Genomic DNA, 26,296 nt, shown 5'->3' on the forward strand with positions numbered 1-26,296 from the left:
CCTGCAAGGGAAAACCTTCAGAAGAGAGAGAACAACACACCCATGACCAAGGAGAAATCCAGTATTTATTATCCAGCATTCCAAGTGTTCATTATCCAACATTCCACAACAAAGATACTCTCCTTAAAGTGCTTTTTATTTTATTTTTTTTTAATTAAAATGAGCAACTTGCACCGAGGCTGCTCCGCCGTCCTCCTCAGCCTGGCGCTGGCTTTGCTTCGCAGCAGCTCTTGAGGAGCAGAACAACATTCCCACTCAGGAGCCTTGGAGCAGGGAAGAGAGAAGATTCCTGGGAATCATCTAAACTCCCTCCAGCAATCGCAGCTGCTGCGGGGAGCTCCCAGCACGGCCGGCAGTTTGGGGTTTGCAGCAGCTCAGGCTTCTGGTCACACTCCCTGTCTCCACCTCTGCCCCTCCCGCAGGACTTGAGGAGCTGCTGGAGGAATTTGCCGTCGGGGAAGAGGCGCTGGAGGCTGCAGTGGGATGTGCTGACAGTTCTCGGGGCAGAATTCCAGAGCAGGAGCAGGTTGGGGAGCAGGTTGGGCTGCAGGATGTGCCGAGGGGAGTTAGTCCTGCTGCACTCGGAAGGTCTCGTAGTCCTCTGGGATGGTGTCTGGGGATTGAAGCAAGGAGGATCAGCAGGAGGAACAGATGGAAAATGGATTGGTTTGCTGTCCCATTCCTGAGGCTGTGCAGGTGAACAGCTGGAAAACAGCAGAACTCCAGCTCTGCCTTCCCCAACTCACCGTTGCAGCGATAACGGAGGTTGGACCAGATGATGTTCTCCTGGGAGAAGCAGAAGACCCCGAGGCGTCCTCCTCTCATGGTGGTGTCCAGGACAACCCCAGTGTCTGCCACCACCTCGGGGCCCTCATAGAAACGAGCCCTGCAGGACAGCGAGGCAGGGAGTGACCAGCAGCTCCCCAGGCCTCATGGACACCCCTGGATCCCTGGCAGTGCCCAAACCCAGCCTGGAGCAGCCTGGGATGGTGGGAGGTGATGAATTCCCTTCCAACCCAACCCATCCTGGGGTTCCCTGGCTGATTTTCCTGTGGGAACTGTCCTCACCTGATGTAGCCAACCTGAGGTCGGTGCTGCAGGAACCAGCGGTATGACGTCTTGTCCTTCCAGCCCGAGTTCCTGGGGTCCTTCCAGAGCAGCTTCACCTGGTCTGTGGTGTCTCCCGTGTGCCACAGGGAATTCCTGAGGTATTCCCCAGGGCCAGTTTTGGATTTCACTGCCTGGCACAGAGCAGAGAGCAGTCAAGGAGTGCAGAACAGATTCACCACAGCTGCTTATCCCAGGGCAAAACCCACCCAGGAGTTCCCTTCCCACATTTCCTTTACCTTCAGCTGAATCCCAGGCTCTGCCACTGCCCGGAAGGGATTTGCCTGCCAGTAGGTTTGCTCCATCTGCTTCCACATCACCACGTAGAAGCTGGAGCTGTCCTGGTAGCCGAAGATGAACCCGGCGTAGTCATCATCTGTGGCTGTGTTGACGTGGAAGGTGCCCTCGAAATCCACCCCGTTGAAGGCTGTGTACCCTGGGAGGGCAGGAGAACAGAGCTGGGATCTCAGAATTCCAGAATTCCAGAATCCCAGAGTCCCAGATTCTGCATTCTGGGATAAAACAGATCCAGGGTTCAGCTGGATTGAGCCGAGGGGAATGTGGACTCTGTGCTGCAGGAGTCAGGGGATGAAATTGTGGAGTTTGGTTGATCAAAGCTGCACCAAGTGGGGATTTTCCAATGGGAAAAGGGAAATTCCTCACCTACAGCCAGGCCAGGGTCACTGTTCATGGTCTGGACAATCTCCATGCCCTGCAAATGAGCAATTTTGAGTTTTCAGTGCAATTCCAGACACACCAAATCCCCTCTTGCTCCAGGATTTGGGCACTGCAGAACCTCAGAGCCTTTCAGGGAAAACCCTCCAGGACATTCCCCGTACCTGGTTGAGGACAATCCAGTTGGGGTCAATCTGGGCGTCCCCCTCGGGGTCCAACACCACCGTCTGGAAAGCCCTGAAGTCAGTGAGAGTCACCTCGGCGTTCTCGGGGCAAACGTCGATCCTGTCGATCACCATGTCCCTGTCGAAGTCATCCTCGCAGACGTTCCCAATGCCATCCCCTGCGGAGGAAGGAGCCTGGAGCAGCTGCTCTGCCCTGTGCTGGGCTTGGCTCAGCCCTGGGCAGGGCCAGGAGCTGCTCAGGGGAGAGCAGAGAAACCCCAAAAGCCATGGTGCTGCTGGGAGAGAGAACTGACCCCAAATGGGATCCCCAAAGTGATCCCAAGTGTGATCCCAAACCTATCCCCAAACATGATTGCAACCATGACCCCAAACAGGATCCCAAACATATGACCCCAACCATGACCCCAAATATGACCCCAACCATGATCCCAACCATGACCCCAAATATGACCCCAAAACTGACCCCAAATGTGATCCCAAACCTGACCCCGAACATGATTGCAACCATGACCCCAAAGATGATCTCAAATATGACCCCAAATGTGATTCCAAACCTGACCCCAATCATGATCCCAAAGATGATCCCAAATATGACCCCAAACATGACCCCAGCCATGATCCCAAACACAACCCCAAATATGAACCCAACCATGACCCCAAATGTGATTCCAAACCTGATCCCAACCATGATTCCAACCATGACCCCAAAGATGACCCCAGCCATGACCCCAAATGTGACCCCAAACCTGACCCCAACCCCGATGCCGAGGCTGTTCAGACCCAGAAGTGTCCCAAGCCTGGCTCAGGTCACTCCCGAGGAACCCCAAATCCCTTTGGATCCCAAAGCTCCCAGCAAACCCCACAGACTCCCCTCACCATCCGAGTCCTCCTGGCCGGGGTTGGGGACCAGCCGGCAGTTATCGGGGCCAGGGGGCCGCAGGTCGGGGATGCCATCGTCGTCATCGTCCTCGTCACACTCGTCCCCAAGGCCATCGTTGTCTGTGTCCACCTGCGAGCTGTTGGGCACTGTGGGGCAGTTGTCCCGAGAGTCCTGGTGGCCATCGCCGTCACTGCAGGGACAGGGACAGGGACAGGGTGGGGACAGGGTGGGGACAGGGACAGGGATAGGGACAGGGTGGGGACAGGGACGGGACAGAGACAGGGACAGGGATAGAAATGAGATAGAGACAGGGATGGGACAGGGACAGGGACAGGGATAGAAATGGGATAGGGACAGGGATGGGACAGGGACAGGACAGGGACAGGGACAGGGACAGGGATGGGATAGGGACAGGACAGGGTGGGGACAGGGACAGGGACAGGGACAGGGATGGGACAGGGATGGGACAGGGACAGGGATGGGACAGGGACAGGGATGGGGACAGGGATATAAATGGGATAGGGACAGGGATGGGACAGGGTGGGGACAGGGACAGGGATAGGAACAGGATAGGGACAGGGTGGGGACAGAGACAGGGACAGGGATAGAAATGAGATAGAGACAGGGATGGGACAGGGACAGGGTGGGGACAGGGACAGAGATGGGACAGGGATGGGGATAGAAATGGGACAGGGACAGGGTGGGGACAGGGATGGGACAGGGACAGGCACAGGGACAGGGATGGGATAGGACAGGACAGGGACACGTCAGTCACAGAAAACCCCCTGATGCCTGCTGATTTTTGTCCTTTTTATATCCTTTTATACATTTTTATACCCTTTTTATACACTTTTATACCTTTTCCCTCTCCCCACACCCTTCACAAACACTCCTTGTACTTTAGCCCCAAATGTTTATAACTCTGTATTCTGATATTTAGCTTAGTTTGGGATTCTGCAGGAGGGAAGATGAAATATTTATAATTATCCCAAAACTAGAAGCTCCAACCTTGGACAGAATCTCCTCTCTGCAATATATTTTAGTAAATTAAGCTGTAATTTCATTTAGGGGGGTTATTAGAATAGGTGGACAATTACTTCATTAATTAAATTTCTTATTGGGGGATTTCAGGTAGAATTAGGGTAATTTGTGAGCTCCATAAATTTGTATAAACATTACTCACTGTGAGCTTCTCGGGGTGTTTCCACCTTTGAGCACCTAAAATCCTATTAAAAACCAAAATAATTCCCTAAAATCCTATTAAAAACCAAAATAATTCCCTTTTTTTCCCTTTACTGCTTCATATTTTTCCAGCTTTGAAGGAATCACCCCGAGTTGGATCCTCGGCAGGAGCAGCAGGTTGGTGATTTTAGCTCCAAAAACTGGAGCTCAGGAATGTTCCTGGGAATTCTCTGTGCTTCCCTGACCACTTCTCCTGGAGAAAATATTCCCCAAACCTCCATATTTTTATGGGATGAGGCCAAGCCAGGCTGTCACAGCATTTTTCTCCCTTCATTCCCAGGATTTCGTGCAAATAAATGGAATTTTGGATTTTCTGGTGAGGTCTCACCTGTCCTGGTTGGTGTCACAGACATCTCCCACCAGGTCGTGGTCAGTGTCTTTCTAGAAAAGGGAAGGAAAATAATTTAAATTTTCCAGAGATCGAGAGGAGAAAAGGAAAGGGAAAATAATTTAAAATATCCAGAGATTGAGAGGAGAAAAGGAAAGGGAAAATAATTTCAATTTTCCGGAGATTGAGAGGAGAAACGGAAAGGGAAAATAATTTCAATTTTCCAGAGATCAGGAGGAAGAACAGGGAAAAGAAGGAGAAGAATTCTTGGGGGATTTTTGGGGAGAATCCTGAGGAATTCCAGAGGTGAAGCAGGGCAGGAATTAAAAACCCAAAGTGCCAAATCTCCTCTCTGGCTGCCTGAGGGAATTCATTCCCTTTGTCCCCAGGGGATGGCATTGTCCCCAGGGCAGGGCTGGGGTGACAGCAGTGTGACCCAGGGCTGGGGTGACAGCAGTGTGACCCAGAGCAGGGCAGGGGTGACAGCAGTGTGACCCAGAGCTGGGTGACAGCAGTGTGACCCAGAGCAGGGGTGACAGCAGTGTGACCCAGAGCAGGGGTGACACCAGTGACCCAGAGCTGGGTGACAGCAGTGTGACCCAGAGCTGGGGTGACAGCAGTGTGACCCACAGCTGGGGTGACAGCAGTGTCCCCAGGGCAGGGCTGGGGTGACAGCAGTGTGACCCAGAGCTGGGGTGACAGCAGTGTGACCCAGAGCTGGGGTGACAGCAGTGTCCCCAGAGCTGGGGTGACAGCAGTGTGACCCACAGCAGGGGTGACAGCAGTGTGACCCAGAGCTGGGGTGACAGCAGTGTGACCCAGAGCAGGGGTGACAGCAGTGTGACCCACAGCTGGGTGACAGCAGTGTGACCCAGAGCTGGGTGACAGCAGTGCCCCAGAGCAGGGATGACAGCAGTGTGACCCACAGCTGGGGTGACAGCAGTGTGACCCAGAGCTGGGGTGACAGCAGTGTGACCCAGAGCTGAGGTGACAGCAGTGTGACCCAGAGCTGGGTGACAGCAGTGCCCAGAGCAGGGGTGACAGGAGTGACCCAGAGCTGGGGTGACAGCAGTGTGACCCAGAGCTGGGGTGACAGCAGTGTCCCCAGGGCAGAGCTGGGTGACAGCAGTGCCCAGAGCTGGGTGACAGCAGTACCTGGTCGGGGTTGCTGAGGGTGGGACAGCTGTCACAAGCGTCCCCCACGCCGTCCCCATCGCTGTCCCGCTGGTCAGGGTTGGGGACTCTGCGGCAGTTGTCCATGGGGTTCTTGATCCCTGGAAAACAAGAGCTGATCCGTAAAAATTCAGAGGAAAAACAGGATAAAGCAGAGATTTCAGGATTTGGGGTTGTTGGGTTAGCCCTGAGCAGGTGTGGGGTCACCCTGGCCTGGCACAGCCTGGGTGGCACTGCCCAGCAGGAGCAGAATGGGATGTCACCCTGCTTGTCACCCCAAAAGCCAAGCTCTGCCCCATTCCAGCAGGGAGTTTGTCACCCTGAGTTTGTCACCCCAAAAGCCAAGCTGTGCCACATCCCAGCAGGATCAGCCTGGGATGTCACCCTGTTTGTCACCCCAGGAGCAGGATCAGCCTGGAGTGTCACCCCAAGTTTGTCACCCCAAAAGCCAAGCTGTGCCCCATCCCAGCAGGGAGTTTGTCACCCCAAAAGCAGGATCAGCCTGGGATGTCACCCTGTTTTGTCACCCCAGGAGCAGGATCAGGATGGAATGTCACCCCCAGTCTGTCACCCCAGGAGCAGGATCAGCCTGGAATGTCACCCTGAGTTTGTCACCCCAAGTCTGTCACCCCAGGAGCAGGATCAGCCTGGAGTGTCACCCCGAGTTTGTCACCCCAAGAGCAGGACCAGCCTGGCACGTGTCAGGGCTCAGCCTCACCGTCCCCATCCATGTCATCGTCACACTCGTCGCCCTTGCCGTCGCCGTCGATGTCCCTCTGGTCGTTGTTCTTCACCTGCCGGCAGTTGTCACACGCGTCCCCAAAGTTGTCCTTGTCGGTGTTGCGCTGGTCTGTGTTCCTGGTGTACACACAGTTGTCCTGCGGGGACAGGGGACAGGGGTTGGGGACACCAGCAGCTCCTCGGGGTGTCCCCAGCCAGGACTGACCCAGGAGAGACTCCTGATGTCCCTCTGATGTCCCTTTGGTGGGCAGATGTCCCTCTGCCTGGGTTTGGGTCCTTGGAGCAGCCAGACTGGGGCTGTGCTGGGAGCTCTGGATCCATACTGGGAGCTCTGAATTCCCACTGGGATCCCTAAATCCACACTGGGATCCCTAAATCCTCACTGGGATCCCTAAATCCTCACTGGGATCCCTAAATCCATATTGGGATCTCTAAATCCACATTGAGACTTCTGAATCCACACTGGGATCCTTAAATCCACACTGAGACCTCTGAAGTCCCACAGGAACTTCTGAATTCCCACTGGGACCCTTAAATCCACACAGGGACCTCTAAATCCACACTGGGACTTCTGAATTTCCACTAGGACCTCTAAATCCACACTTTGAATTCCCACTGGGACCTCTAAATCCAAACTGGGATCCCTAAATCCACACTGGGATCTCTGAATACACACTGAGACCTCTGAATTCCCACTGGAGCGTCTGAATTCCCATTGGGACTCTGAATTCCTACTGAGACCCCATAGTTCACACTGTGACCTCTGAATTCCCATCAGGACCTCTAAATCCACACTGTGACTTCTAAATCCACACTGAGACCTCCGAATTCCCACTGGAACCCCTAAATCCACACTGGGACCTCTGAATTCACACTGTGACTCCTAAATCCACAATGAGACCTCTGAATTCACACTGTGACTCCTAAATCCACACTGGGACCTCTAAATCCACATTGGGACTTCTGAATCTACACTGAGACTTCTGAATTCCCACTGGGACCCCATAGTTCACACTGAGACCTCTGAATTCCCACTGGGATCCTTAAATCCCCACTGTGATCCCTAAATCCACGCTGAGACCTCTGAATCCACACTGTGACCCCTAAATCCACATTGGGACTTCTGAATTCCCACTGTGATCCCTAAATCCACACTGGGAGCTCTGAATCCACACTGGGACTTCTGAATTCCCATTAGAATCTCTGAATCCCCATTGGGACTTCTGAATTCCCACTGGGACCTCTAAATCCACACCAAGACCTCTGAATTCCCATTAGGATCTCTGAATTCACACTAGGACCCCTAAATCCACATTGGGACCTCCGAATTCCCAGTAGGATCTCTGAATCCACATTGGGACTTCTGAATTCCCACTGGGAGCTCTGAATCCACACCGTGACCTCTGAATTCCCATTAGGATCTCTGAATTCCCACTGTGACCCCTGAATTCATACTGAGACCTCTGAATTCCCATTAGGATCTCTGAATTCCCACTGGGACCCCTAAATCCACATTAGGACCTCCAAATTCCCATTTGGATCCCTAAATCCACATTGGGACTTCTGAATTCCCACTGTGATCCCTAAATCCACACCATGACCTCTGAATTCCCATTAGGACCTCTGAATTCCCACTGGGACCTCTAAATCTACACCATGACCTCTGAATTCCCACTGTGACTCCTAAATTCACACTGGGACCTCTAAATCCACATTGGGACCTCTGAATTCCCATTAGGATCTCTGAATTCCCACTGTGACCCCTAAATCCACATTAGGACCTCTGAATTCCCAGTAGGATCTCTGAATCCACATTGGGACTTCTGAATTCCCATTAGGACCTCTGAATTCCCACTGGGACCCCTAAATCCACACCATGACCTCTGAATTCCCACCGTGACCTCTGAATTGCCCCTGACTCCCCGCAGGAGCCTGGGGACTCCAGCAGAGCTCCAACCTCAGCGTTGGGGATTCCATCCCCGTCGGCGTCATCGTCACACGCGTCCCCAATGCCATCCCTGTCGGCGTCCTCCTGGCCGGAGTTGGGGACTGTCATGCAGTTATCCTGCGGGGACAGGGATGTGGCAATGGCCTGAGGGGCTCACTGCCACCCCAGGGCTGTCCCGGGGTGGCATTCCCGGATTTTTCCCAGATTTTTCCTGGATTTTTCCCCAGATTTTTCCTGGATTTTTCTTGGATTTTTCCCAGATTTTGCTCAGATTTTCCCCAGATTTTCCTGGATTTTTCCTGGATTTTTCTCGGATTTTCTCCGGATTTTCCCCAAATTTTTCCCGGATTTTTCTCGGATTTTTCCCGGATTTTTTCCCCGGATTTTTCTCGGATTTTCCCCAGATTTTCCCCGGATTTCTCCCGGATTTTCCCCAGATTTTTCTCGGATTTTTCTCAGATTTTTTCCCAGATTTTTCTCCAGATTTTTCCCGGATTTTCCCCAGATTTTCCCCGGGAGAAGGGCGGCGCCGCCCTGACCTTGCGGCACTTCTTGTCGGAGCAGCGCTGCTTCTCGTCGGGCACGCCGTCGATGTCGGTGTCCTTGCCGCACACGTAGCCGTTCCCTGCCCACCCCACGAGGCACTGCGGGGCAGCAGAACGACAAATTCAACACCCCCGATGGCCACAGCACCCCAAAATCCGCGGTTTGACACCAATCCGGGGTGAAAAGCCCTACGGGAAACACATTTCTGGGATTTGAGCAGCTCGGGTTCAGAGGTTTGGCTCGGAGGGAATGGATTGTTCCTGATCTGCTCCGGGAATGCTCCGTGCCCCAGGGATCTGCTGGGCTGCGGGAAAAGCAGAGCCCAGAGAACCGGGAGAGGGTCGGAGGGGATGGGAGAGGATCGGGAGAGGGTCGGAGGGGTCGGGAGAAGATCAGAAATACCGGGAGAGGATCAGGAGAGGGTCAGAGGGGTCGGGAGAGGATCAGGAGTGTCGGGAGAGGATCAGGAGAGGATCAGAGGGGTCGGGAGAGGATCAGGAATGTCGGGAGAGGATCAGGAATGTCGGGAGAGAATCAGGAGAGGATCAGGAGAGGATCAGAGGGGTCGGGAGAGGATCAGGAATGTCGGGAGAGGATCAGAAGGGTCGGGAGAGGATCAGGAGAGGATCAGGAATGTCGGGAGAGGATCGGAGGGATCGGGAGAGGGTCAGGAATACCGGGAGAGGATCAGGGGAGGATCAGAGAGGCTGGGAGAGGATCAGAGGTGTCCGGAGAGGATCAGGAATGTCGGGAGAGGATCAGGAGAGGATCAGCGGTGTCCGGAGAGGATCAGGAATGTCGGGAGAGGATCGAGAGAGGATCAGGAATGTCGGGAGAGGATCAGGAGAGGATCAGGGTATCGGGAGCAGCCCAGGGAGGAGCTGTGGCCGCAGGAACAGGGCCGAGCAGGAATATTTGGGAAGGGAGGAGCTCTCCAGGAGAGGGCAGTGGCAGACCCGGGAGAGGAGATCGGGATGAGTGAACGAGCAGAGCCCGAGCGCAGGGGGATCGGAGCAGACCCCAAATCCCGGGAGGGCGGGATCAGACCCCAAATCTGGGAGGGCTGGATCAGACCCCAAATCTGGGAGGGGTTGGATCAGACCCCAAATCTGGGAGGGGTTGGATCAGACCCCAAATCCCGGGAGGGCTGGATCAGACCCCAAATCCCGGGAGGGCTGGATCAGACCCCAAACCCCGGGATGGTCGGACTGGCCCCAGTCTCGATAGGGTGGAACTGGCCCCGATTCCAGGGCTGGGATCATGCCCCGTTTCCAGGGCTAGGATAATTTCTCTGATTCCAGGGCTGGGCTCAGCCCCATCTCTCCCGGGACAGGATCATTTGCCCAACCCCAGGGCTCAGCCCCATCTCTCCCGGGACAGGATCCCCCCCAACCCCATGGCTCAGCCCCACCTCTCCCGGGTTAGGATCATTCCCCAATTCCAGGGATAGGCTCATCCCCCTCTCTCCCGGGACAGGATCACCCCCCAATCCCCGGGATAGGACCATCCCCATCTCTCCCGGGATAGGATCATCCCCATCTCTCCCGGGATAGGATCATTCCCCAATTCCAGGGATAGGCTCATCCCCCTCTGTCCCGGGCGGCTCCCCGCACCTGGCAGGACAGCGAGCCGTCCCTCTCCACGATGCACTCTGCCTTCTCGTGGCACGGGCTGATCTCTCCGTTGGGGCAGCGGCGGGCGCTGGGGACAGCCTGGCTGCGGCAGCCGCTCTGCTGATCCCCCACAAAGCCCGGCTTGCAGGCGCCGCACTTGTAGGATCCCTGCGGGAAAGGGGAGGAACTGCAGCGGGAAAACCGGGAAAGCTCTGCCGGAGCCTGGGATGGGGTGTGGGGTGGGGAATGGGAGCTTGGGGGAGAGATCCGGGAATGGCGTGGGATTGTGGGGTTGTGGGATCGTGGAGTCATGGAATCGTGGAATCACGGAATTGTGGGATCATGGAGTCACAGAATCGTGGGATAATGGGATCATGGGATCATGGAATCATGGAATCACAGGATCACAGGATCATGGAATTGTGGGATCATGGGATCACTGGGACCATGGGATCTCATGGGATCGTGGAATCACGGAGTGGTTTGGGTTGGGAGGACCTTAAATACCATCCCATTTCATCCCATCCCATTCCAGGGACACTTTCCACCATCCCAGGTGCTCCAGGCTGGCCTTGGACATTCCAGGGATCCAGAGGCAACCACAGCTGCTCTGGGAATTCCAGCCCAGCCAGGAATTCCTTCCCAAAATCCCAGGAATTCCTTCCCAAAATCCCACCCAGACTCCCCTTTCCTGGTGGGAAGCCATTCCCTGTGTCCTGTCCTTCCATCCTGATCCCAAATCCCCCTTCAGGCCCTGCCAGGAGCTCCGAGCATTCCCTGGATCCTTCCCTCCCCAGGTGAGCATTCCCAGCTCTCCCAGCCTGCCTCCAGCCCTCAGATCCTCCCCAAATTCCCGGATTTACCCGAGTGTTGATGCAGATGGAGTTGGGGACACAGCTGGTGGCAGCTCCTGTCTCACACTCGTTGATGTCGGTGCACACCTGCCCAGGAGAACAGAGCACACCTGGACTCCATCCCACCCCAAATCTGGGGTTTGGAGCAGAAGCCAAGCCCTGCACACCTCACCAGCCCAGTTTTCCTGCTGAAGATCCCAGCAGTATTCCAGACCCCATTTCCACAGTCACCAGAGATCCCAAACTGGGGAATTTGGGACTCTGGGAGAATCTGCCAAGCCCTGCACACCTCACCAGCCCAGTTTTCCTGCTGAAGATCCCAGCAGTATCCCAGACCCCATTTCCACAGTCACCAGAGATCCCAAACTGGGGAATTTGGGAATCTGGGAGAATCTGCCAAGCCCTGCACACCTCACCAGCCCAGTTTTCCTGCTGAAGATCCCAGCAGTATTCCAGACCCCATTTCCACAGTCACCAGAGATCCCAAATTGGGGAATTTGGGAATCTGGGAGAATGGCTGAGCTCTGAGCTGTGAGCTGAGCTGCTGGAATATCCTCATCGTGGAAGAGGATCCATGGATTTGGAAGCTCAGGGGCTGCAGCCCATGGTGAGCCCCAAATTCCCAGAGCCACGGGTGGGACAATGCATCCCAAAAACCCACAGTCAGCCTGGGCTGGTGGGATTTGGGCTTTAATCCACCTGGAGCTGTCAGGGGAGCTGGGAAGGGGTGGCACCAGCTGTGTCCCAGCAGGAAGAATTCCCATTCTCATCATTCCTATCATTCCCATTCCCACCCCATTCCCATTCCCATTCCCATTCCCATTCCCATTCCCATTCCCATCATTTCATTCCCATTCCCATCATTCCCATTTCCATTCCCATTCCCATCCCAATCCCCATCCCCAGGATGTCTCCACAGGTTCTGGAATGTTCTGTCCAGCCCCTGGCAGAGGAGGTGGCTTTGGGGCTCAGCTGTCAGGATTTCCCCTCTCCCTGCATTCCCAGAATCCCAGAACACTTTAAGTCAGGAAAGGACCTTCAATCATCCCACTCCCACCCCAGGGACACCTCCCACCACCCCAGGGCTCCAAACCCCATCCCAGCCACCCCCAGGCATCCAGGAATTCCCAGAATCCCATCAGAAATCCACCTTCAGGCAGCACCACCTCCCATTTCTCCAAACCCCAACCACAGCAGGGACAGAATTGCCGTTTTTTGGGGACACCCTGGGGTTACCTGTTTGTTGGCCCTGGCGAAGGAGAGCCCCACGCCCTCCAGGAGCTGCCCGGTGAAGCCAGGCGGGCACGGGTCACAGCGGAACCCCGGAGAGGTGTTGGTGCACTGCACCTTGGGGAAGCAGGGGTTGGCATTGCACTGCAACGGGACACAGGGACACGGTCAGATGGGATAGGGACAGGGCTGTGCTGTGCCAGGACAGAGCCAGGACGGTGCCAGGGCCGAGCCAGGACAGTGCCAGGGCTGAGCCAGGACAGTGCCAGGGCTGAGCTGTGCCAGGCTGCGCCAGGGCTGAGCCAGGGCTGTGCTGAGCCAGGACAGTGCCAGGACAGTGCCATGGCCGAGCCAGGGCTGAGCTGTGCCAGGGCTGTGCCAGGACAGTGTTGAACCAGGACAGCAGCAGAACAGTGTCAGGGCTGAGCCAGGACAGTGCCAGGACAGAGCCAGGACAGAGCCAGGGTTGAGCTGTGCCAGGGCTGAGCCAGGACAGCGCTGAACCAGGACAGCATCAGGACAGTGCCAGCTGAGCCAGGACAGTGCCAGGGCTGTGCTGAGCCAGGATAGTGCTGAACCAGGACAGCATCAGGACAGTGCCAGGGCTGTGCTGAGCCAGGACAGAGCCAGGACAGTGCCAGGGCTGAGCCAGGGCTGTGCCAGGGCTGAGCCAGGACTGAGCCAGGTCAGTGCCAGGACAGTGCCAGGGCTGTGCTGAGCCAGGACAGTGCCAGGGCTGTGCTGAGCCAGGACAGTGCCAGGGCTGAGCCAGAACAGCGCCAGGACAGTGCCAGGGCTGAGCCAGGACAGTGCCAGGACTGTGGCACTGCTAATGCCAGATGACTTTTGCCTTTTTCTTCTCTACATTCATAGCCTTCCCAGTACTTTTCCCGACCCTTTTCCCCAGCTAGAAAGACCAAAGGGTTTGCAGTTTCCAACCTCCAAACCACACTCCCTAAAACAGCCCTCAGTGTCTGCCCAGCCAGGTTTGATTTAGGGGCAGAGCAGCCCTGCGGTTGGGATTTGCTGTTGCAGGGATTATCTGGGATGTGTTTGATCCCTTTCCACACCTCATCAATCCCATTTCAACAAATCCTCGGCAGACGAGGCTGCTCTGGCTTTCCAAACTCTCTGAGTTCCAAACTCCAAACTCCCAAACTCTCAAAGTTCCAAACTTCCAAACTCCCAAACTGCCAAACTCTAAATCCTAAAGTTCCAAACTCCAAACTGCCAAAAACTCCAAATCCCAAATTTCCAAAGTTTTAAACTTCCAAACTTCCAAATCTCAAAGCTCCGAACTTCCAAATTGTGAACTGCCAAACTCCCAAAGCTCCAAACTTCTAAACTTCCCAAATCCAAACTCCCAGACTTCCAAACTTTTAAACTCCAAACTGCCAACTCCCAAAGTTCCAAACTTCCAAACTGCCAAACACTAAATCCCAAAGCTCCAAACTCCCAAACTTCCCAACTCCCAAAGCTCCAAACCTCCAGACTTCCAATTCCCAAAGCTCCAAACCTCCAGACTCCAAACTTTTAAACTTCAAACTTTTAAACTCCCAAACTCCCTCCCTGTGTGCTACAAACCCAAGGATTTATTCTGTTGGATCCTCTTGGAGGAAATCCCAACTTGCCCAACCCCAAACCCTCCCGGGCAGGGCGAGGCACACAATTCCATCTCCTGCAGGCTTTCCCCAACATCCCCGAGGCAAACCCTGTGACATTCCCCGGAAGCAGAGCAGATTCCCAGATTCCCAGGGCTGTTCTCACCTCGTTGATGTCCGTACAGTGGGTACCATTCCCGGAAAACCCCGCAGGACAAGGCCAAACTCCAAACTTCCAAACTCCCAACTTCCAAACTCCCAACTTCCAAAATCCCAAACTCCCAAAGTTCTAAACTCCAAACTTCCAAACTTCCAAACTCCAAACTTCCTAATTCCCAAACTTCCAAACTCCAAACCTCCCTTCCAAACTTCCAAACTCCAAACTTCCTAACTCTAAAACTTCCTAACTCCAAAACTCCCGAACAACTCCCTTTCTATGTGCTACAAACCCAAGGATTTATTCTGTGGATCCATCCTCTTGGAGGAAATCCCAACCTGACCAACCCCAACCCCTCCGGACCTGCCCAACCCCAAACCCTCCCGGGCAGGGCGCGGCACACAATTCCATCTCCGGTGACATTCCCAGGAAGCAGAGCAGATTCCCGGCATCCCGGGGCTGTTCTCACCTCGTTGATGTCCGCACAGTGGGTACCGTTCCCCGAGAACCCGGCAGGACAAGCCCCGCAGCGGAAGGCCGCGCCGCTCTCGAAGCAGGGCACGCCCGGGAAGCAGGGGTTGGGGCTGCAGCGGTTGAACTGCGTCACGGTGATGACAGGACCGGTGACCTCGGTGCGCATCCCTGGGGACAGGGGGACACTGCTGGGAACGGCCTGCCGGGCTGCTCCCGGGGGAGGCGTGGGGGGAAAAGCTCTGGTTGGGAAATGGGGGAAATCTTTGTTTGGGAAATGGAGCAAAATTCCTGATTGGGAATGGAGGAAAATGCCTGTTTGGGAATGGAGGAAAATGGGGAGAAGTCCTGTTTGGGAAATGGGGGAAATTCCTATTTGGGAATGGAGGAAAATCCCTGATTGGGAATGGAGGAAAATGGGGAAAAGCTCTGTTTGGGAATGGGGGAAAAGCCATTCTTTGGAAATCGGGGGAAATCCTTGTTTTGGGAATGGGGGAAATTCCTGTTTGGGAAATGGGGGGAAAGCCTTGTTTTGAAAATAGAGGAAAATCCCTGTTTGGGAATGGGGGAAATCCCTGTTTGGGAAATGGGGAAAAGCCCTTTTGGGAATGGGGGAAAATCCTCTTTGGGAAATGGAAGAAAATCCCTGTTTTGGGAATGCAGGAAAATCCCTGTTTAGGGAATGGGGGGAAAATCCCTATTTTCAGAATGGAGGAAAAGCTCTGTTTGGGAAATGGGGAGAAAGCCTTGTTTTGAAAATAGAGGAAAATCCCTGTTTGGGAATGGAGGAAAATCCCTGTTTTGAGAATGGGAGAAAAGTCCTGTTTGGGAAATGGGGGGAAATCCTTGGTTGGGAATGCAGGAAAATCTCTGTTTTGAGAATGGGGGAAAATACTCTTTGGGAAATGGGAAAAGCCCTGTTTGGGAAATGGGGGAAATCCTTGTTTTGAAAATGGAGGAAAATCCCTGTTTGGGAATGGAGGAAAATGGGGAAAAGTCCTGTTTGGGAAATGGGGGAAATTCCTATTTGGGAATGGAGGAAAATCCCTGATTGAGAATGGAGGAAAATTCTCTTTGGGAATGGGGAAAAATCTCTGTTTGGGAAATGGGAGAAATCCCTGTTTGGGAAATGGGAGAAATCCTTGTTTTGAAAATGGGAGAAAAGCCCTGTTTGGGAAATGAAGGAAAATCCCTGTTTGGGAATGGAGGAAAATGGGGAAAAGCTCTGTTTGGGAATGCAGGAAAATCCCTGTTTGGGAATGGGGGAAAGTCCCTGTTTGGTAAATGGGGGGAAATCCTTGTTTTGGGAATGGGGGAAAAGTCCTGTTTGGGAATGGAGGAAAATCCCTGTTTGGGAATGGAGGAAAATGGGGAAAAGTCCTGTTTGGGAAATGAAGGAAAATTCCTGTTTTGGGAATGGAGGGAAATCCTCTTTGGGAAATGGAAGAAAATCCCTGTTTTGGGAATGCAGGGAAATCCTTGTTTTGGGAATGGAGGAAAAGCCTTGTTTGGGAAATGGGGGAAATCCCTGTTTGGGAATGGAGGGAAATCCTTGCTTGGGAATGGAGGGAAATCCTTGGTTTGGGAATGCAGGAAAATCTCTGTTTGGGAAAGAGGGAAAATCCTTGTTCTGGGAATGTGGGAAATCCCTGTTTGGGAAATGGGGGGAAATCCTTGTTTTGAAAATGGAGGAAAATCCCTGTTTGGAAAATGAAGGAAAATCTCTGTTTGGGAATGGGGAAAAGTCCCTGTTTTGGAACTGGGGGAAAATCCTCTTTTGCAAAGAGGTTATTCCCCCTGTTTGGGAATAGAGAAAATCCCTCTTGGGAATAACTACAGATCACTGTGATCCAAACCCCAAATATTGGGAATAATTGGGAATAACTCACCACAGGCATCACACTCCATGACTGTGTTCTTCAGGAATGTGATCTCCTTGATCTGCAAGGGAAAATGAGCTGGATTTGGCTCCAGAGATTCCCAGAGATTCTCCCAGAACCCAGAAATTCCCAGAGATTTTCTGGAGGATTCCCCAGAACCCAGGGATTCCCAGATTGGGGTGCCTGGGGCTGCTCAGCCCCTGAGGACTCATTAATTCCTGTTGACATTAATTAATTTCCTGATGAAAATATTCCCTGCATGGAGCTGTGCCAGGGGGTTGGGATGGAGAGCAGGGAAAAGAAGGGAAAATAGTAAAATAAACTGGAATGGAATGGAATAAAATAAACCTGAATGGAATAAAATAAACTGGAATAGAATAGAATAGAATAGGAATGGAATAAAAATGGAATGGAATGGAATGGAATGGAATGGAATAGAATAGAATAGAATAGAATAGAATAGAATAGGAATGGAATAAAAATGGAATGAAATGGAATAGAATAAATAGAATAGAAATGGAATGGAATGGAATAGAATAGAATGAAATGGAATAAAAATGGAATGGAATGGAATGGAATGGAATAGAATAGAATAGAATAGAATAGAATAGAAATGGAATAAAATGGAATGGAATGGGATAGAATAGGATAGAATGAAAGAGGAAAGGAAAGGAAAGGAAAGGAAAGGAAAGGAAAGGAAAGGAAAGGAAAGGAAAGGAAAGGAAAGGAAAGGAAAGGAAAGGAAAGGAAAGGAAAGGAAAAGGTGTTAAGAAGGTAAAGAACAAACAAGCAGAGCTGCTGGAAGGAAGGCTGGAATCTCTCTGGAGCTGCCAGCAGCCCTGGCTGCCCCCATTCCCAGCAAACACTGGATTTTTGTGAGGCTCTGGAATGTGAGAGCAGCTCAGATGTTTGCTCAGGGTGCTCATTGCTGCCTCTGGAATCCCTCAGCAGAGCAGCAGCAGAATGGAGCTTTCTGTGTCCTCCAAGGGCTGAGGGAAACCACCAACTGCTGGGGAAAACAGAGCCCAAAACCCTCCAAATTCCCAAAAAACTGCCAGAGACAGGGAGGGGTTTGGGATTGAAACAGGAGCAGGAAGGAGGGAATGCAGAGCTCTGTGGGATTTCCCTTTCCAGGGATGGGAAGTTCCTCCACCTCCCAAATTTGGCTTTTCCCTGATGTCCCAAACCCACAAACACATGGAAAAAAGACTTTGTTTTCCCAGTTAAATCCATCCCTGGTTTGGGGTTCACTCTCCACGTTCCACCTCTAACCAGAATTTGGAGAATTTGGGAATTCAAAGGATCTTCCAGTGATTCCAGCTTTGCTGGGCTTCAGCTCTCACCAGGAGAATTTGGGAATTCAAATGAATTTCCAGCGATTCCAACTCAAATTTTCAATTTGAGTTTCTGGAGTTTTTTCTCAACTTGAAGGTTTTTTTCCACCTTAAAGTTTTCCTCACCTTGAGGATTTTTCCCAACTTGAAGGTTTTTTCACCTTGAAGTTTTCCTCAACTTAAAAGGTTTTTTCCACCTTGCAATTTTTCCCAATTTGAGGATTTTTCCCCACTTTTTCTCCCAACACAGCAGCGATGTGAAACTTCCTGAATTCCACACTAACCTGCTGCTGATTCCACCCAATCCCCAAATCCCCAATCCCAGGGAATTCCCAGATATTCCTGGGGATATCAGGAATTATTTATTCTTTCCCCACCTACCTGCTGCTTCAACAAATCCCGAACTTCCTGCAGCACACGGTTGGTTTCCCTCATCTCCTGCAGCATTTCTGGCCCGACTTCTCCTCCTGGGGAAATTCCAGAGGGGTTGGGAGAATCCCAAAGGAAAAAGAGGTTTATAACCCGAGGGAAAATCCCAAAGGATCAAGAGGTTTATAAACCAAGGGAGAATCCCAAAGGATCACCCAAATGGTTTGGGAAAATCCCAAAGGATCAAGAGGTTTATAAACCGAGGGAAAATCCCAAAGGATCACCAGTTTGATAATCCAAGGAGTTGGGAAAATCCCAAAGGATTACCACCTTGATAAATCAAGGGAAAATCCCAAAGGATCACCCAAGTGGTTAGGAGAATCCTAAAGGATCAGCAGGTTTATAAACCAAGGGAAAATCCCAAAAAATTAGCAGCTTGATAAACCAAGGGTTTGGGAAAATCCTGAAGGATCACCAGGTTTATAAACCAAGGGAAAATCCCAAAAAATTGGCAGCTTGATAAACCAAGAGTTTGGGAAAATCCTAAAGGATCAGCAGCTTGATAAACCAAGTGGATGGGAAAATCCCAAAGGATCAGCAGCTGAGGATCACCAAAGGATCAGCAGGATGAACCAAGGGAAAATCCCAAAGGATCACCCAAGTGGTTAGGAGAATCCCAAAGGATCACCAGGTTTATAAGCCAAGGGAAAATCCCTAAAGACCACCAGGATAATCCAAGGGAAAATCCCAAAGGATCAGCAGGTTTATAAATCCCAAAGGAGTTGGGAAAATCCTAAAGGATCAGCAGCTTGATAACCCAAGGGAGTGAGAAAATCCTAAAGGATCACCAGGTTTATAAACCAAGGGAAAATCCCAAAGGATCACCCAAGTGGTTTGGGAAAATCCCAAAGGATCAGCAGGTGAGGATCACCAAAGGATCACCAGGATGAACCAAGAGAAAATCCCAAAGGATCACCCAAGGGTTTAGGAAAAATCTCCAAGGATCTCCAGCTTGATAAACCACGGGAAAATCCCAAAGGATCACCAGGATAAACTAAGAGAAAATCCCAAAGAATCACCATTTTGATAAACCAAGTGGTTTGGGAAAACCCCAAAGGATCTCCAGCTTGATAAACCACGGGAAAATCCCAAAGAATCACCAGGATAAACCAAGGGAAAATCCTAAAGGATCATCAGCTTGATAATCCAAAGGTTTGGGAAAATCCCAAAGGCTCACCATGTTTATAAACCAAGAGAAAATCCCAAAGAATTACCCAAGTGGTTGGGAAAAATCCCAAAGGATCACCACGATAAACTAAGAGAAAATCCCAAAGGATCTCCAGCTTGATAAAATTCAAGAGTGGTTGGGAAAATCCCAAAGGATCACCAGGATAACCCAAGTGTTTGGGAAAATCCCAAAGGATCCCCAAGGTTTCAAACCAACCCAATAAATCAATATTCCAGCTCCAAGCTCTGCCAGCTCCTCAGAGGAATTTTTTCCCTGGAATTCAGGCATGGAATGGGATTTCCACCGGGAAAGGAGGGAACAGGACAAGAGTTTCTCTCTCCACAACCCTACATTTCTCCACCTCCCACTTGGCAGAGGAATTGGCTGCCTGGAGCAGCAAATCCCAAATTCCCACCGGGAATTCCTGCACTGGCAGGTGTGGATCAGGCCGGGCTGCTCCTCACCTGAGCCCACGGCATTGCCGGGATTCCTGCCGAAGGCATTGCCGGGATTCCTGCCGAAGGATGGCTCTGCACGGGGCGGGAGAGGCCGGCTGGGATCTTGGGATAGAGGATAAATCCAGAAATCAGGAGGAAAGGGGAGGGATTGGGGCATCCTGGATGTGCTAATTTGGGAATTTCCTGGATTTGGGGCTTTGGGATTTGGGGGAAAAGTCTCCAGGAGGGAGGGATGGGTTTGCCAGGATTTGGTGGTTTTAAGGAAAATTTGGGAATGGGAAAGAGAATTGGACAGGAGGTTCAGTTTAGGGATTCTCCCAAAATTCCCCAATGTCCAATTCCTCATTGTTCATGGGGATGTACAACCTCATTTCTCTGGTTTGTTATAGAATTTCTCCATTTTTCCCCTATAATTTCTATATTTTTCCCCTATAATTTCTCTATTTTTTCCTATAATTTCTCTATTTTTCCCCTATAAGTTCTTGATTTTCTCCTGTAATTTCTCAATTTTTTCCTGTAATTTCTCTATTTTTTCCTTTATCCTTTGCATCTTGGGATACAAAGGATAAATCCAGAAATCAGGAGGAAAGGGCTGGGGAGGAATTGGGGAAAATCGGGATTTTCCCAACTGGAAACCTCCTGGAGGGATTTGGGGCAAAAATCTCCAGGAAGGTTTTGTAGGATTTGGTGGTTTTAAGGAAAATTTGGGAATGGGAAAGAGAATTGGACAGGAGGTTGAGTTCCCAAAATTCCCAGAGTCCAATTCCTTGTCCACGGGGATGTACAACCTCATTTCTCTGGTTTGTTCCATAATTTTTTCCTCTATTTTTTCATATAATCTCTCTATTTTTACCCATAATTTCTCTTTTTCTCCTTTATCCTTTGCATCTTGGGGATACAAAGGATAAATCTGGGAAATCAGGAGGAAAGGGCTGGGGAGGAATTGGGGGATCCTGGATTTGCTAATTTGGGAATTTCCTGGATTTGGGGCTTTGGGATTTGGGGGAGAAGTCTCGAGGGTTTGCTAGGATTTGGTGGTTTTAAGGAAAATTTGGGAATGGGAAAGAGAATTGGACAGGAGGTTGAGTTTAGGGATTCTCCCAAAATTCCAAATGTCCCATTCCCCATTGTCCATGGGGATGTACAACCTCATTTATCTGGTTTGTTCCATAATTTCTCCATTTTCCCCTATAATTTCTATATTTTTCCCCTATAATTTCTCTATTTTTTTCCTATAATTTCTCTATTTTTTCCTGTAATTTCTTGATTTTCCCCTGTAATTTCTCGATTTCTTCCTGTAATTTCTCTATTTTTTCCTTTATCCTTTGCATCTTGGGGATACAAAGGATAAATCGTGGAAATCAGGAGGAAAGGGCTGGGGAGGAATTGGGGGATCCTGGATGTGCTAATTTGGGAATTTCCTGGATTTGGGGCTTTGGGATTTGGGGGAAAATCCCGAGGTCGTGGATTCCCAGGGTTTGGTGGTTTTTATGGATAATTTGGGAATGGGAAAGAGAATTGGATGTGAGGTTGAGTTCCCAAAATTCCCAGAGTCCAGTTCCTTGTCCACGGGGATGTACAACCTCATTTCTCTGGTTTGTTCCATAATTTTTTCCTCTATTTTTTCCCCCATAATCTCTCTATTTTTCCCTGTAATTTCTCTAATTTTTCCTACAATTTCTCTATTTTTTTCTTTATCCTTTGTATCTTGGGATAAAGGATAAATCCAGAAATCAGGAGGAAAGGGGAGGGATTGGGGCATCCTGGGAACCTCCTGGAGGGATTTGGGGCAAAAATCTCCAGGAGGGTTTTGTAGGATTTGGTGGTTTTAAGGAATATTTTGGGAATGGGAAAGAGAATTGGACAGGAGGTTGAGTTTAGGGATTCTCCCAAAATTCCCAGAGTCCCATTCCCCATTGTTCATGGGGATGTACAACCTCATTTCTCCATTTTTTTCCATAATCTCTCTATTTTTTTACTGTAATCTCTCTAATTTTTCCTGTCATTTCTCTATTTCTTCCTATAATTTCTCTATTTTTTCCTGTAATTTCTCTATTTTTTCCTTTATCCTTTGCATCTTGGGGATACAAAGGATAAATCTGGGAAATCAGGAGGAAAGGGCTGGGCAGGAATTGGGGAAAATCAGGATTTTCCCAACTGGAAACCTCCTGGAGGAATTTGGGGCAAAAATCTCCAGGAGGGTTTTGTAGGATTTGGTGGTTTTAAGGAATAATTGGGAATGAGAAAGAGAATTGGATGTGAGGTTGAGTTTATCCCAAAATTCCCAAAATTCTCCCAAAATTCCCAATGTCCCATTCCCCATTGTCCATGGGGATGTACAACCTTATTTATCTGGTTTGTTCCATAATTTCTCTATTTTTCCCCTATAATTTCTCTCTTTTTCCCCTATAATTTTCTCTATTTTTCCCCTATAATTTTCTCTCTTTTCCCCCTATAATTTCTCTATTTTTTTCCTATAATTTCTCTATTTTTTTCCTATAATTTCTCTATTTTTCCCCTATAATTTCTATATTTTTCCCCTATAATTTCTCTATTTTTTTCCTATAATTTCTCTATTTTTCCCCTATAATTTCTTGATTTTCCCCTGTAATTTCTCGATTTCTTCCTGTAATTTCTCTTTTTTTTCCTTTATCCTTCGCATCTTGGGGATACAAAGGATAAATCTGGGAAATCAGGAGGAAAGGGGAGGAATTGGGGAAAATCAGGATTTCCCCAACTGGAAACCACCTGGAGGGATTTGGGGTAAAAATCTCCAGGAGGGTTTTGTAGGATTTGGTGGTTTTAAGGAATAATTGGGATTGGAAAAGAGAATTGGATGTGAGGTTGAGTTCCCAAAATTCCCAAAATTCTCCCAAAATTCCCAATGTCCAATTCCTCATTGCCCATGAGGATGTACAACCTCATTGCTCTGGTTTGTTCCAGAATTTCTCTATTTTTCCCCTATAATTTATCTCTTTTTCCCCTATAATTTCTCTCTTTTTCCCCTATAATTTCTCTCTTTTTCCCCTATAATTTCTCTCTTTTTCCCCTATAATTTCTCTCTTTTTCCCCTATAATTTCTCTCTTTTTCCCCTATAATTTCTCTCTTTTTCCCCTATAATTTCTCTATTTTTTTCCTATAATTTCTCTATTTTTCCCCTATAATTTCTCTCTTTTTCCCCTATAATTTCTCTCTTTTTCCCCATAATTTCTCATTTTTCCCCTATAATTTCTCTATTTTTTCCTTAATTTCATTTTTCCATAATTTCTCTCTATTTTTCCCCTATAATTTCTTTATTTTTCCCCTATAATTTCTCTCTTTTTCCCCTATAATTTCTCTATTTTCCCCCTATAATTTCTCCATTTTTTCCTATAATTTCTCTATTTTCCCCCTATAATTTCTCCATTTTTTCCATAATTTCTCCATTTTTTCTATAATTTCTCTGATTTTTCCCCTAATTTTTCTGGTTTTTTTCTATCATTTCTCTGCTTCTTCCAGAATTCCTCTATTTTCCTGACAATTTCTACATTTTCCATATTTTCTCTATTTTTCCCATAATTCCTCTTATTGAATTCTTCCACAATTCCTCCATTTCTCCCATAACTCCTTTCTTTTCCCTATAATTCCTCTATTTTTTCCTAAATTTTCCAATTTTTCCCCATAATTTCTCTATTTTTCCCCACAATTTCTCTATTTTCCCTATAATTTCTCTATTTTTTCCTATAATTTCCCCATTTTCCCCTATAAATTCTCTATTTTTCCCCCATAATTTCTATTTTCTCTACAATTTCTCTATTTTCCCTACAATTCCTCTATTTTTCCCTATAAATTCTCTATTTTTTCCTTTAATTTCTCTATTTTTTCCTAAAATTTCCCCATTTTCACCCATAAATTCTCTATTTTTCCCCATAAATTCTCTATTTTCCCCCATAATTTCTATTTTCTCCACAATTTCTCTATTTTTTCCCCATAATTTCTCCTTTTCCCCACATTTCCCAATCCCACCTCACCCCCAGCAACCTTTAAAAGAGAAAATCAGGAAACAAATCCTATAAAACCTCTTGGTGTTCAATATTTTGGATTTAAATCAGATTAAAATGCAGATTAACACGAAATTCTGATTTATATTAATTACAAACCCAAATATTTCCCTTCTAAAAATGAGGTAAATTGGGGAAAAAATCCCCAATTAAACACCTAAACTTCAATTTTCCCCCAAAAATCCCAAATCTCTCAATATTTTCAGGCTCCAGATGGAATATTCTCTCTTTATCTCCTTCCTGAATTTGCAGAGGAGCCTAAAAATCCCAAAAATATCAGGAGGAAATTGGAATGAAATTGGAAAAAAGTTGGAAAAAAGTTGGAAAAAAGTTGGAAAAAAGTTGGAAAAAAAATTGGAATAAAATCAGAATAAAATCAGAATAAAATCAGAATAAAATCAGAATAAAATCAGAGTGAGATTGGAATAAAATCGGAATAAAATCAGAGAAAAATCAGAATAAAATCTGAAAAATATCAGAACAAAATGGGGGGAAATCAGAAAAAAAACCCAGAAAGAAGTTGGAACTAAATCAGAATTAAATAGGGAAAAATCAGAATAAAATCAGGAAACAATCTGAATAAAATCGGAAAAAAATCTGAATAAAATCAGAAAAAGAAAAATCAGAATAAAATCGGGAAAAAATCGGGAAAAATTGGGAAAAAATCAGAAAAAAATCAGAATAAAACCAGACTTAAAAAAAAAAAAGTCAGAATAAAATCAGAAAAAAACTGGGAAAAAATCAGAATAAAACCAGAATAAAACCAGTAAAAAATCAGAAAAAAATTAGAATAAAACCAGAATAAAACCAGAATAAAACCAGAAAAAAGTCAGAATAAAACCAGATTAAAACCAGAAAAAAGTCAGAATAAAACCAGAAAAAAGTCAGAATAAAACCAGAAAAAAACCAGAAAAAAACCAGAATAAAACCAGAAAAAAAATCAGAATAAAACCAGAAAGAAACCAGAAAAAAATCAGAATAAAACCAGAAAGAAACCAGAATAAAATCAGAATAAAATCAGAAAAAAGTCAGAGTAAAACCAGTATAAAACCAGAAAAAAACCAGAATAAAACCAGAAAAAAATCAGAATAAACCCAGAAAAAAATCAGAATAAAATCAGAAAAAAATCAGAAAAAAACCAGAATAAAACCAGAAAAAAAATCAGAATAAAACCAGAAAGAAACCAGTATAAAATCAGAACAAAACCAGAACAAAACCAGAAAAAAACCAGAAAAAAACCAGAATAAACTCAGAATAAAACCAGACTAAACTCACCCAGACTAAACCCAGACTAAAGCAGCCTAACCCTTACCGATCCTCCTCTGCTGGCAGGAGGCGAGCGGCGAGCAGAGCAGCAGCGAGAGGGAGAACAGCGCGGGGAACATCTCAGCTCGCCTCGGCTCGGCTCGGCTCAGCTTCCCTTTCCTTCCCTCGGCTCGGCTCGGCTCGGCTCTGCTCGGCTCGGCTTTCCTTCCCTCGGCTCTGCTCGGCTCTGCTCGGCTTTCCTTCCCTCGGTTCGGTTCGGTTCGGCTCGGCTCGGCTCAGCTCGGCTCTGCTCTCCCATTCAGCGAGAATTCGCTATTTATGGAGCAAAGCAAATCCTTCCTTCCTGCCCGGAGCTCCTCCTGCCCTGCTGGGAGGAGCTGAGCTGAGCTGAGCTGAACTTCTGGTTTTCTGCCTTTTTTTGCTTTTTTTTCTGGCCTTTTTTGCTTTTTTTCTGTGGTTTTTCCTTATTTTTTGCCTTTTTTCTTAGCCTTTTTTTCTTTTTTTTTGCCTTTTTTTGCCTTTTTCTCTCTTTTTTTGGTTTTTTTTTCCTTTTTTTTCTGACTGTTTTTTGCCTTTTTTTCTCTTTTTTTGGTCTTTTTTTCTTTTTTTTTTCTTTTTTCCTTTTTTTGGCCTTTTTTTCTTTTTTTTTAGCCTTTTTTGCTTTCTTTTTTGGCCTATTTTCTTTTTTTTTTGCCTTTTTTTCTCTTTTTTTTTTTGGTCTTTTTTCCTTTTTTTGCCTTTTTCCTCTCTTTTTTTGGTCTTTTTCCCCTTTTTTTTGCCTTTTTTTTGCCTTTTTTTCCCTTTTTTCCCTTTTTTTTGGTCCTTTTTGCTTTTTTTTTTGTCTTTTTTGCTTTTTTTCCCTTGTTTCCTTCTCTTTTTACCTTTTTTTGCTTTTTTCCTTCTTTTTTTGCCTTCTTCCTTTTTTTTTTGCCTTTTTTTTTTGCTCTTTTTTTTGCCATTTTTCTTTCT

The 26,296-nt window shown here is 48.3% G+C and overlaps 1 protein-coding gene and 1 long non-coding RNA gene across 3 annotated transcripts; both read right to left on the minus strand.

The window, feature by feature from the left end:
* Positions 1–43: 43 nt before the first annotated feature.
* COMP (cartilage oligomeric matrix protein) lies at positions 44–25,512 on the minus strand. 2 transcript variants are annotated; one of them, XM_085040465.1, is made up of 20 exons: positions 25,374–25,512; positions 20,027–20,122; positions 18,347–18,432; positions 16,641–16,692; positions 14,750–14,922; positions 12,529–12,666; positions 11,302–11,379; positions 10,439–10,606; positions 8,819–8,923; positions 8,289–8,396; positions 6,309–6,468; positions 5,573–5,691; positions 4,418–4,470; positions 2,844–3,037; positions 1,947–2,125; positions 1,771–1,819; positions 1,347–1,543; positions 1,069–1,241; positions 747–886; positions 44–613 (listed from the first exon to the last, which is right to left on the minus strand). In XM_085040465.1, the coding sequence occupies exons 1-20, from the start codon at positions 25,444–25,446 to the stop codon at positions 567–569; spliced, it is 2,388 nt and encodes a 795-aa protein (XP_084896591.1). In that variant the 5' UTR covers positions 25,447–25,512; the 3' UTR covers positions 44–566. The 2 variants fall into 2 exon arrangements, with proteins under 2 accessions (XP_084896591.1, XP_084896592.1); XM_085040466.1 differs by lacking the exon at positions 20,027–20,122 and having other exon boundaries at positions 25,374–25,511.
* LOC146426092 (uncharacterized) lies at positions 21,494–22,403 on the minus strand. Its single transcript, XR_014846272.1, has 2 exons — positions 22,364–22,403; positions 21,494–21,603 (listed from the first exon to the last, which is right to left on the minus strand). It is a non-coding gene; the product is annotated as an uncharacterized LOC146426092 (long non-coding RNA).
* Positions 25,513–26,296: the final 784 nt, after the last annotated feature.

The sequence above is a fragment of the Lichenostomus cassidix genome, chromosome 28 (assembly GCF_008360975.1).
Source record: "Lichenostomus cassidix isolate B80296 chromosome 28, HeHo_3.0, whole genome shotgun sequence".
Taxonomy (NCBI): Eukaryota; Metazoa; Chordata; class Aves; order Passeriformes; family Meliphagidae; genus Lichenostomus; species Lichenostomus cassidix.

Bases quoted from the DNA above. Each gene is read 5' to 3' on its own strand.
- COMP (XM_085040465.1), bottom strand. From the start codon at position 25,446: ATGTTCCCCGCGCTGTTCTCCCTCTCGCTGCTGCTCTGCTCGCCGCTC. The intron at 14,923-16,640 runs GTGAGTTATTCC...CCCTGTCCCCAG, and splicing joins CATGGAGTGTGATGCCTGTG to GGATGCGCACCGAGGTCACC. The intron at 10,607-11,301 runs GTAAATCCGGGA...CCTTTCCCGCAG, and splicing joins CCATCTGCATCAACACTCGG to GGATCCTACAAGTGCGGCGC.